Below are 11,655 nucleotides of genomic sequence, written 5' to 3' on the forward strand. Positions count from 1 at the left end.
GACAAAACATTTTTCTTTAATGTTCTAATGGCAAATGAATTCATTGTGACTGCTCACGTGTTCCAAAAAAGTTGTCCTTATTTTTCGTGCATGCTTTTCTGTAGTAATGCAATAAAACCAAATTTTTGCAACTTAAAAAAAAAAAGTTTCTGAAGATTGGAAACAGTTAAATAGAATTCGTGACCATGAAAATTTTGTTTTATTGTGAGGCTTTCTTTTTTGTCTTCTTCTGAGACAGGGTCTTTCTCTGTCACCCAGGCTGAATGCAGTGATGCAATCAATCATAGCTCACTGCATTTGTGGCTTCAGACTCCTGGGCTCAAGTGATCCTCCTGTTACAGAATCTTTGGGGTGTCACTTTTATGGCTGGAAACCTCTGTGGCCGGTGGCATCTTTGCCTGAGTTCTCGTCCTGCATCCAGGAAGAATGAGAAGCGCAGACAAGTAGAGGGTGAGCACGACAAAGAGGAGCTTTATTGACTGTTAGAACAGCCTGAAGAAGCCCCGCAGCGGGCAGCTTCTCTCTGTAGGCAAGTCGTCCTGCTGAGTGTTCATCTCTCAGCAGAGAGGAGGCCTTGGAGTGGTGGCTCCTCTCTGCAGGGGGATTGTCCCAGTGTCTGCCCAGCTCCTAGCAGAGAAGAGGCCCTGGAGTGGGTTGCTCCTCTCTGCCACTGGTAGTCCCAAGGTCTCTAAATTCTCAGCAGAGAGGCTAGCTCCTCTCTGCAGCTGGTCTTCCTGTCATGTGCTCAGCTCTGGCTGAGCCAGGGCTTTTATTGGCCTTAGAGGGGAGGAAGTGCATGCTGATTGGTCCAAGGGCAGCCATGGGCAGCCTGGAGAAAGCATCACAAGTTCCCACTCCAATGCTCCAGGACTGGCAGCCTGGCCTCTAACCTTCAGGCCCTCCCTGGCCTGAAGGTGGGGCCTCACCAGGGACCTGTCCTCTTTTGCCCAGGAATCTGTCTGCCTTCTGCTGCTGTTCATGGCACCAGAGCTCAGCCCCGATTTTGCTCTGAGATTGGAGCAGGCACCGGGAACAGGGAGAGGCCAGGCAGTTCTGGGCCTGTGAGGGCAGGGGGGCCTTCCCGGGCCCCCAAGAGTGCAGCGGTGCCTGAGTCTGCAGCGTGCTTTGGGTAGCTGCTGCTGGGCAGGGAAGGGGCCGGTGGGGTTCCTGCCTGCTCTGTAGAGTGGGAGGCCCGGGTCTGCAGGCGCAGTGTGGGCAGCTGCAGTGGCACCAGGGAGCTGCTCCTGCCCCAGCTCAGAAGGGGCAGGGGCCCTGCTGGTTGCTGGCTCCTGGCAGCAGCAGGCCGTCTGGAGCAGTCACTGCATCACTCCCTCCTCAACCTCCCAAGCAGCTGGAATTTCAGGCGTGAGCCACTGCACCTGGCTGGAATTTCAGGCGTGAGCCACTGCACCTGGCTGGAATTTCAGGCGTGAGTCACTGCACCTGGCTCATGTGATGCTTTTCTAAAATGAAAGTATCTTTTAAAAATATTCAAATTGACGGTTTAATAAATGATGCTTTGCAGAATACAATAAAACAAGTGAAACAAAAATAGATTATTTTGAGTGATTTTAGATATTACATGTTAGGCAAAAAATATTTTACATCTTAGAGGATCACAAGACATTATTGGAGGTCCAAATGGTGGCATGTTTTTAACTTTAGGTGAGTTTATAGCTAATCATAAAAAAAGGGAACCAGGAGCCGTGACTCATGCCTGAAATCTCACTATTTTGGGAGGCCAAGGTGAGAGGATCACTTGGGGCCAAGAGTTCCAGATAAGCCTCGGCAACATAGCAAGACCCACTCGGGGAAAAAAAAAAAAAGCCAGGTATTGTGGCATATACCTCTAGTCCTAGCTATGCAGGAGAATTGCTGGAGCCCAGAAGTACAAGGTTAAAGTGAGCTATGATGGTGCCACTGCACTCCACTCTGGGCAACAGAACAAGACTCTGTCTCCAAAAAAATAAAATAAAAAAGGATGTTGTGTCTAATAACATTAAAACAAATGTGTGCTGCTACTAGAAAATTATATTTGATTTGAGATATTATTAAGAATAAAAGAAGCAAATACGTTTGCTTCCTTTTTTAAAGAGACAGGGTCACATTCTGTCTCGCAGGCTGGAGTCATCACAGCTCACTTCAGCTCCACCTCCTAATCTCAAGCAACCCTCTCATCTCAGCCTCCTAAAGCACTAGGATTACAGCCACAAGCTGCCACATCTGGCACCCCACTGTTTAAAAAAATTTTTAATTTCTTAAAGGAGATGGGGTCTTGTTGTATTTGCCAGGTTTGACTTGAACTCATGGCCTCAAGTGATCCTCCTGCCTCTGCCTCTCAAAGTCCTGGGATTACAGGCATGAGCCACCAAGCCCAGCCCCTCACTTTTGATTGCGCACCAGATGTAGCCCATTGTGAACAAGTGTGTCAGACTGTGAGCTTGCTCACATGAAGAATAATGCCATTAACAGTAAAATAAGTTGCATTGACTTTACTGAAATCAGAGAAAAAACTAAGTCTAGCCTATGAAATTAGAGGTTGGAAAAAGGTATTAACATAAAACACGCTTTTGGCCAGGGATATGATCATGGAACAACTACGGCAGGTTATCCAAGGGTATATAAGCTACTATTTCCCTCCAAAAATGATTATGCCAAATTGTGTCTTCCTCGGCTCATAATTTTTTTTTAAAGAGACAGGGTGTCACTCTGTTGCCCAGGCTGGAGAGCAGTGACATGAACATGGCTCACTGCAGCCCCAAACTGCTGTGCTCAATCAGCTCTTAATTCATATGCAAAAATTCTGCTTCTGTGAAATGAACTTTGATGACCTGTTTTAACATTGTATGTTTGTGTTTGTGTGTGAATTCAGTGAACAGACAGAATATTCTTACATCTGTTTTAAAAAACTACATTAAAAACACAGATTCCCCATGGAGATCAAGATCAAATGCAACCAAGGCACTTCACAAACTAAAACTAAAGGTATTTGTAAACACTGAACTTTTTGGGTTTTTTTTGAGACAGCGTCTTGCTTTGTCGCCCAGGTTAGAGTGCAGCGGCGTGATCACCTGGCTAATTTTTAAGCTTTTTGCAGAGACAGGGTCTCACGCTGTTGCCCAGTCTGGTCTTGAACTACCGGGCTCGAGCAATCTTCCAGTCTTGGCCTCCCAATGTGCTGCTGGGATTACAGGTGTGAGTCACCGCACCCAGCATGAGAAGCTTTTTAATACTACTAGTCATGGTGACATTTTCTTTTTCTTTTTTTTGTTTTTTTTAAAGACAGAGTCTCGCTCTGTCACCCAGGCTGGAGTGCAGTGGCGCCATCTCGGCTCACTACAAGCTCTGCCTCCCGGGTTCACGCCATTCTCCTGCCTCAGCCTCCTGAGTAGCTGGAACTACAGGCACCCGCCACCATGCTGGGATTACAGGCGTGAGCCACCGAGCCCGGCCACGGTGGCATCTTTGAAAGAAATTTTAGTCAGCTGAACTTAGTGAAAAATTATTTAAGATCATCACTTGGTCAAGAGAAATTCACATGACAATTCTCTCAACTGAAAACCGAGACAGTAGATTTTAGAAATATTCATGAGTTTGTTTCCGTTTATGTAAGGAGAGTAAACTTACTGTTTTTGTATAAGTAAAATATTTAAACTTAAAATATTTTGAGTTTTGGCCGGGTGCGGTGGCTCAAGCCTGTAATCCCAGCACTTTGGGAGGCCGAGACGGGCGGATTACGAGGTCAGGAGATCGAGACTATCCTGGCTAACACGGTGAAACCCCGTCTCTACTAAAAATACAAAAAATTAGCTGGGCGAGGTGGCGGGCGCCTGTAGTCCCAGCTACTCGGGAGGCTGAGGCAGGAGAATGACGTGAACCCAGGAGGCGGAGCTTGCAGCGAGCTGAGATCCCGCCAAGGCACTCCAGCCTGGGCGACAGAGCAAGACTCCGTCTCAAGAAAAACAAAACAAAAAAAAATATTTTGAGTTTTAATATGCACATTTTCCTTTTTTTTTTTTTTCCACTTACTGAAACATTGTGGAAAAAAAATTAACATTAAAAAACACATTTTTTGACCGCGTGTAGTGGCTCACACCTGTAATTCCACCCAGCACTTTGGGAGGCCAAAGGCAGGTGGGTCACCTAATGTCAGAAGTTCGAGACCCGCCTGACCAACATGGTGAAACCCTGTCTCTACTAAATATAAAAAATTAGCCAGATGTGGTGGTGGACGCCTGTAATCCCAGCTACTTGGGAGACTGAGGCAGGAGAATCGCTTGAGCCCAGGAGGCAGAGGTTGCAGTGAGCTGAGATTGCACCATTGCACTCCGGCCTGGGCAACAAGAGCGAAATTCCATCTCAAAAGAAAGAAAGAAAACCACATACACGAAAAACACATTTTTTTCCTTTTGCCTCAGGCTCCAGTATCTCTCTCCTGCACAGGAGGGTACTGGTTGGAAGGTATGTGAGGGACCCTTCTGATGGTCATGCTCAGGACCTTGAGAAGGGTCTGAGGCACAAACAGCACACACTTGTCAAAACTCAGCAGGTGCTCACCTGTGAGCAGGGCATCGCACCGAACGCCGAGCTTTCCATCCAGAGGAAAACCCGGTGGCAGATGGATTCTAATGATGTGCGCACTGGAGTGTTAGGGAAAGCCGCCTGAGGTCTATAATTTACTTGGAAATGCATAAAAAATAAAATGGATCAATGCAGGGAGGATTAACTAGATGTGACAAAGTCCAGTAACATATGAATGGTACACTCAGGTGGTGGGTATCTATCCAGATGTGCAATATAAAATTCGTTCATCGCTGCTGTGAGCCAGCAAATGTCTGTCGCCAGGTGCTGGGGGCGAAAGGAGGTCTAGGCCTCCGCTCCTGTGCTTCAGATGCCGGCACGTCCCGGGGGAGCTCCTGCCACCCCTTGGAGACTCTCCAGGTGGCGCGGCTGGGGTAAAATACAGTATCCTGAGGGAGAAGTGGCCAAGCCTTCAGGGGATGGGTCAAGTTATGGCAAGAAAGGGCAGAGAGCAGAATGTGGCACTGGGCAAGGGGAGACACGGAGCATCCTCAAAACAGCGGAGGGCCTGGCCTGGGCCTTCCTCACCCACCCCTGCCCCCCTCCGAGTCTGTCCTCCTTTTCCCTCCACTCTGTCAAGCACGAGGCAAGGCCAAGGCTGACAGATTTGCCGGTGAAGACATTGAAGACCTTTGCAGATTTGGTTTATTATTTGCACAGACAACCAAAGAAAGAATGGCCGAAGGTGCCCAGTCCCCATGGACCTTGTGCAGGGCAATGCCGAACAGTGACCACATGACTGCCACATGGATGGCAGGACACCGGGCCGCAAACAGCTGCAGCCACGCTAAGTGCCCAAGGTGACCTCAGCAGAGCCTGGGAGGCATTAGGAGCCGCAGGGAGGCGAGAGGGCCCGGCTGTGCCCAGGAGCATGGCGAGGTGCTCTGCTGAGAGCAGGGTGCAGCTGTGGCCCATGTGGATACGTGCCAGGGCGCCAGGGCAGAGCTCTCCCCTGACTCGCCCCGGGACTTTCCCTCAGGTTCCTCCCAAGACGACACCATCAGGGCCTCTGGAAACAAACAGATTGGGGGTCCCCTCTGTCTGTGAGGAAAACACAAGTCACTCAGAAGCTTAAGATGCTCTGTGTCACTCAGGAAATGGGACTTAAAAATGGTCAGACCGCTTGGAAAGGCTTAAGAGAAGGAGGGGCGTCGCAGAGGCCCACTCAGGGTGCAGCTATGTCAAGGGGTAACAATTCCAGTTTCAGTTTTTAAAATGACAGTGAAACACCAGAGTAAGGACAGAGCGAAGAGAGCACCGCCCTCCCTGATGAGACCAGACCCACTCCCGGAGGGGAGGCACAGTGGCAAGAACGCAGAGGCAGACGGCCACGTGGGGGCTGCGGTGGGCAGCCTGTGAGATGGCCCTCAACGCCCCCAACTCCTGCTGTCTGTCCTGTGGAACCTCCTCCCCTGGGCTGAACCCACACAAACAGAACACAGCAGAAAGTGGGGGAACTCCCTTTGGCTGCAGGAGCCTGCCTTTAGGGCTTGCTGAGCTATGCGGGAGCCGTGCCAAGGAAAGGTCCGTGCAGCAGAGAACTGAGTGAGGCCTCCAGCCACAAAGCGGAAAAGATCGAGGCCCTCACTCTAACCGCCCGTGAAGAACTGAGTCCTGCCCACAGCCGCGGGGCCAGCAGAGACGCGGAACCTCCCCGCCCGGAGCCTGCAGGCCACTCACAGTCCGGGGGGTCCTGACAGGCCTCGCGAGGGACCTCGAGGCAGAGGCTCCTTCACCGGGCCCGGATGTCTGACCCACAGACACTGCGGAGCTACATTTGTCTGAAGGGGCTAAGCTGCGGGGCGAATTGTTACACAGCAACCGACAACTTTCTGTTCCCTGTTTCTGTTCTTTTCCTTCAACAGGGCTGGGTGTGGAGTGGCCCGCTCCCGCCAGCCCTGCTCTGCGCACCCTCCTGGGCTGAGCTGTGGGGTGAGCCGGGCCCTGTCTTCCTCCCTGCCCTGGCTCTGTTCCCCCAATGCCCACCCCCGAGAGTGGGGAGGGCGGTGGGGCGACGCGGACTCTGAGAAGCCTTCCAGTTCCAACTGCCAGGAAGCTGCTGCCCAGGGAGCCGCGAGGAGCGAGGTCGGGCATGCGCGGGCTCTGCCTCTGATGGTAAGAAGGGGAGAGAGGGAAACGGAGTGAAGCCAGCGAAGGCCGCAGGCGCCGCAGGGCAGACCCCAGGCGCCAACACAGCCCAATTTCCGGCAGCGGGAAGGCCCTGCGCTTCACTCCTGCCCAGTCACTGGGAAATGCCCAAGTCAAGATGGGGCGCATGGTGGCGCCTGGCGTCTGAAAGGCAAACCCCCCTCCTCTGTCTCATCCTCCAACCTCTCCCTGTCCTGCGGGGCTCACATGCAACCTCCTCCAGGAAGCCTTCCTTCAGGAGCCTGCCTGTCAGAGGTCATCTCACCTTTTTCTCAGATCCCATGCCCTGTTGGTTGTTCTCTCATTGCCTTGTTTCCTATACACAAATGGTCAGGAAATGTCTGTCCCTCTGAAATTCCACTCTCCTTAAGGCAGAGGCCCTGCTCCACCAGGAGCAGCTAAAATTTCCTATTGAGACTCCTGGCTACAGGGGCACAGGTTGCCCCCAGGGATCTGTTCTCAGCTTCCCGAGGGCAGGGTGCGCCTCCTCCTACCTTCCCGCATGCCGCGGGTGCCACAGAACCTGTCCAGGGCCAGGGGAGGCGCCCACACGCTGTCTGCACTTGTAGGACACAAAGGCACAGCCCTCTCTCTCCAGAAGTCCAGGGACTCAGCCTTGGTGCAGACTGGGTCTTAGGCAAGGAAAAGCCAGAGGACAGGGTCTGCAGGGACTTCTGGACGGGAACCAGCCAGCAGCCAGGCTCCTCAGAGGCGCTCGAGGTCTGCGGGTTCTCACCTGATCCTTAACTAGAAAACTAGGGCTGGGCTCAGGGCCCCCCAGGGCTATTATGTTCCATGCCATGTGCGCTCCCAGGGGAGGTGGTACTTCTCCCTCCTGACTCTGTCCCCACCTCCCTAAACAAGCCTGTGGCCCTCTAACAAAGCCCAAAGTCCCATGAAAGATCCTGCCTGGTGCTGGTCCTCAGCTACACGGACTGGGTAGCCCTTTTTAACAGGGAAGACAGCATCTGGTTGCCCCCTCTCCAGTGGCCTTCTCCACAGGGCTGGCCTGACTCCCCACAGCACTCACCTGGACAAGTGGGGGCCCATTTCCCGGCTGGCCGCCCGCCGTCCCCCGAAGGTCTCTCTCCGCACGGTGAACATGGGAGCCAGGGTGTGCCTGCGTGAGGGAGGAACATGGGAGCCAGGGTCTGCCTGTGTGAGGGAGGTGCTCAGGCCCTGCAGGGCGGGAACAAGGTGGAGGAAGTCGCTGGCCCTGCAGAAGCTGGACCGTCACCCCCTCCACACCCACTGCCAGGGAAGGGGCAGGAAGCATCAGGGGAGTCACCTGCTCTCGTCTGAGAGGGAGGCAGAGGCAGAGGGAGGCTAGAGAAAGACAAAGAAGGCAAGGCAGAGGCAGAGGCAGAGGCAGAGGCAGGGAAAGCCCCGCAAAGGCGGGCTGGAGGAAGAGACAGAAATGGGGATGAAAGAATGAAAGAAACAGAGAAAAGCAGAGAGACAGGGAAGAGAGGAGAGAGGAAGGGAGCCAGAGAGAGGAAGAGAGAGCTGGTGAGATGGGGAAGGGAAGGATATGAAGGCAGGGGAGGATGAAAACGCAAAGAGAATGAGGTGGAAACCAAGAGAAAGGGAATTCCAACCAACAGCAGGCACTGAGAAAGGGACTTTCCACGCTATTTCATTCAACCCTCAAAACAAGTGGGTACCACTGCCATTCCCATGATGTAGATGAAGAGACAAAGGTTTGATAAAGAGGGAGGGAGAGAAAATAGAGGCAGGAGAGAGAAAATACGAGGCAGGAATACAGATGAGACAGAGACTGCGTATTCAAGACCAAGAGACAACAGGCTGGGCCTGGTGGCTCACGCCTGTAATCCCAGCACTTCAGGAGGCTGAGGCAGGTGGATCGCCTGAGGTCAGGAGTTCAAGGCCAGCCTGGCCAACATGGTGAAGCCTTGTCTCTATTAAAAATACAAAAATTAGGCCGGGCGCGGTGGCTCAAGCCTGTAATCCCAGCACTTTGGGAGGCTGAGACGGGCGGATCACGAGGTCAGGAGATCGAGACCATCCTGGCTAACACGGTGAAACCCCGCCTCTACTAAAAATACAAAAAAACTAGCCGGGCGAGGTGGCGGGCGCCTGTAGTCCCAGCTACTCGGGAGGCTGAGGCAGGAGAATGGCGTAAACCCAGGAGGCGGAGCTTGCAGTGAGCTGAGATCCCGCCACTGCACTCCAGCCTGGGCGACAGAGCGAGACTCCGCCTCAAAAAAAAAAAAAAAAAAATTACAAAAATTAGTTGGGTGTGGTGGTGGGTGCCTGTAATCCCAGCTACTTGGGAGGGTGGGGCAGGAGAATTACTTGAACCCAGGAGGCAGAGGTTGCAGTGAGCTGAGATCGTGCCACTGCACTCCAGCCTGGACAACAAAGTACAAACTCTGTCTCAAAAAAAAAAAAAAAAAAAAAAGACAAACAACAACCCAACAGTGTATCTGCCCATAACAGCATAAACTTGAGAAGAAGGGCTGTCTCCAGGAACTAGAAGAATGCCTGACAAAGAGCAGGCGTCCAGTTAACAACTGTGGAATGAACAAGCAAACATTATCTGGACTATGCCGTCAGGCAAATAAAAGAAGCTTTGGAAACTGCATAAAACCGGGGTGACCAGGAAACTGCATAAAACCGGGGTGACCAGGAAAGGCTTCACGCAGACAGTCGATCTGAGCCAAACCTGGAGGCATGCAGGGGGCAGAGCAGTGGCTTGGGTCATGCAGCAACAGCCGAGTATCTGGCGAGGGCATGGAAACAGAAGGTGGCAGAGGGGCTGTGGAGGCAAAGTCAGTAAGTTCTGAGGACCAGGTCTACTCTTCTTTGAGAATCTGCAGTGTTGGGCTTTTGAAAGGACTGAAGCTCAGGGCGTGACCTTCAGGTAGGGGTCTTCTTAATGACCACTGCCATTCTCCAGGTGAGAGACAAGAACCTGAACTAAAAATGCAGGAGCCGGACAGTGGGAAAGGGAAAGGTGTAAGATTCATCCACTTATTCATTCAACCTGCTGAAGAGGTAGGATTGCCAGTTCCTGGACACCACCTGCAGGGCTCCAGTGTCCCCTGGAACCTGGGAGGTCAAGGTTGCCCAGGCAGGGCCCCAAGGAGGGCCCCAAGGACTGTCTGGTTTCCAGCCTGAGGGACTGATGACCTGGTTGCTCTCAAGGATCCAGAACGTGAGAGATGCAGGTTTTGTTGGAAAGCTGAGTTCACATTGGAACTTGTTGCAGAGCCTGTGGGATTCCTGAGAGGTGACAGCCAGGGGCATTTGGATAAACTCTGTGAGAGCTCCAGAGAGGGCTGGGCAGGAAATAGACGTTGCAGCCGGTGGCACAGCAAGCGAAGCCATGGAGATCATACAGATTACAGCCTAGAAGCTAGAGAAGAGGGCCAAGCAAAGCAATGTGGGGCACAATATTTAAGAAGACAATATTTGCCGGGCGCGGCGGCTCATGCCTATAACCCCAGCACTTTGGGAGAGTGAGGCAGCTGGGTTGCTAGACCAGCCTGGGCAACACTACAAAAATCTCTACAAAAAAATACACAAATCAGCCAGGCATGGTGGCGGGCGCCTATAGTCCCAGCTACTCGGGAGGCTGAGGTGGGAGGATCACTTGAGCCTGGGAGGTCGAGGTTGCAGTAAGCCATGATCGTACCACTGCACTCCAGCCTCCAGCCTGAGACAGAGTGAGAACCTGTCTCAAAAAAAAAAAAAAAGACAATATTTAATATCCAGTTGTGAAGAGCCACTGCCAGAACCTGAGAAGGAATGGTGGAACAAGAAGAGCAAGAAAACTAGACAGAGAACAATTTTTTGAGATAAGGTCTCACTCCTATTGTCCAGGCCGGAGTGCAGTGGCGTGATCTCAGTTCACTGCAGCCTTGACTTCCCCGGCTCCAGTGATACTCCCACCTCAGCCTCTCGAGTGGCTGGGACTACAGGTGCAGGCCACCATGTCTGGCTAATTTTTGGTATTTTTGGTAGAGATGGAATCTCACTATGTTGCCCAGGCTAGTCTTGAACTCCTGGGCTCAAGTGATCTGCCTAACTCAGCCTCCCAAAGTGCTGGGATTACAGGTGTGAGCCACCACACCCTGGCAAGAACAATGTTTTAAGAAGCACGAGGATGTTGAGTATCAAATGCTGCATAGTTCGGGTGAGAGGATTGAAGAGTCTACTCAGCAATCAGGAGTTCATTGGAGACTCTGGCAGAAGTTTTCTATAGCAGAATGGCAGGAAACGTAGCCATACTGAAATTTTGTTAGGCACAAACAGGTGGTGAGGAAGTGAAGAAAATGAGAATGAAGACTGATTTTAAGAAACGAGTGGCCAGGCGCGGTGGCTCACTCCTGTAATCCCAGCATTTTGGGAGGTCGAGGCGGGTGGATTGCGAGGTCAGGAGATAGAGACTATCCGGGCTAACACAGTGAAACCCCGTCTCTACTAAAGAATACAAAAAATTAGCTGGGCGTGGTGGCGGGTGCCTATAGTCCCAGCTACTCAGGAGGCTGAGGCAGGAGAATGGCGTGAACCCAGGAAGCGGAGGCTGCAGTGAGCCGAGATTACGCCACAGCACTCCAGCCTGGGCGACAGAGCGAGATTCTATCTCAAAAAAAAAAAAAAAAAAAAAGAAAGAAACGAGTGTGAAGAAAACAGTAGGACAATAAGTAGGAAACCTCAACGGGGTGTGAGGACAAGTTCCCCAGGATTAAGTGGATAAGACGGAGGTTGGTGGCCGGGCGCGGTGGCTCAAGCCTGTAATCCCAGCACTTTGGGAGGCCGAGACAGGCAGATCACGAGGTCAGGAGATCGAGACCATCCTGGCTAACACGGTGAACCCCGTCTCTACTAAAAAATACAAAAAACTAGCCGGGCGAGGTGGTGGGCGTCTGTAGTCCCAGCTACTCGGGAGGCTGAGGCAGG

The 11,655-nt window shown here is 52.1% G+C and overlaps 1 protein-coding gene across 3 annotated transcripts in view; it reads right to left on the reverse strand.

The window, feature by feature from the left end:
• Positions 1 to 5,209: 5,209 nt before the first annotated feature.
• Positions 5,210 to 11,655, reverse strand: part of LOC111553783 — a 7,685-nt gene continuing 1,239 nt past the window's right edge. Inside the window, exons 2-3 of one of the 3 annotated variants that reach the window (XR_002735057.1) lie at positions 7,760 to 7,849; positions 5,210 to 5,590 (exon numbers count right to left, since the gene is read on the reverse strand). Coding sequence is in view for 2 of the 3 variants with exons in the window: in XM_023228788.1 (XP_023084556.1) it covers positions 6,166 to 6,690; positions 7,760 to 7,849 (615 nt within the window). In the remaining variant the exon portion in view is untranslated. Of the gene's footprint in view, positions 6,691 to 7,759; positions 7,909 to 11,655 lie in introns of all 3 variants that reach the window. The other 2 variants (XM_023228789.1, XM_023228788.1) reach the window with 2 other exon arrangements.

The sequence above is a fragment of the Piliocolobus tephrosceles genome, chromosome 11, assembly GCF_002776525.5.
Source record: "Piliocolobus tephrosceles isolate RC106 chromosome 11, ASM277652v3, whole genome shotgun sequence".
Classification (NCBI taxonomy): Eukaryota; Metazoa; Chordata; class Mammalia; order Primates; family Cercopithecidae; genus Piliocolobus; species Piliocolobus tephrosceles.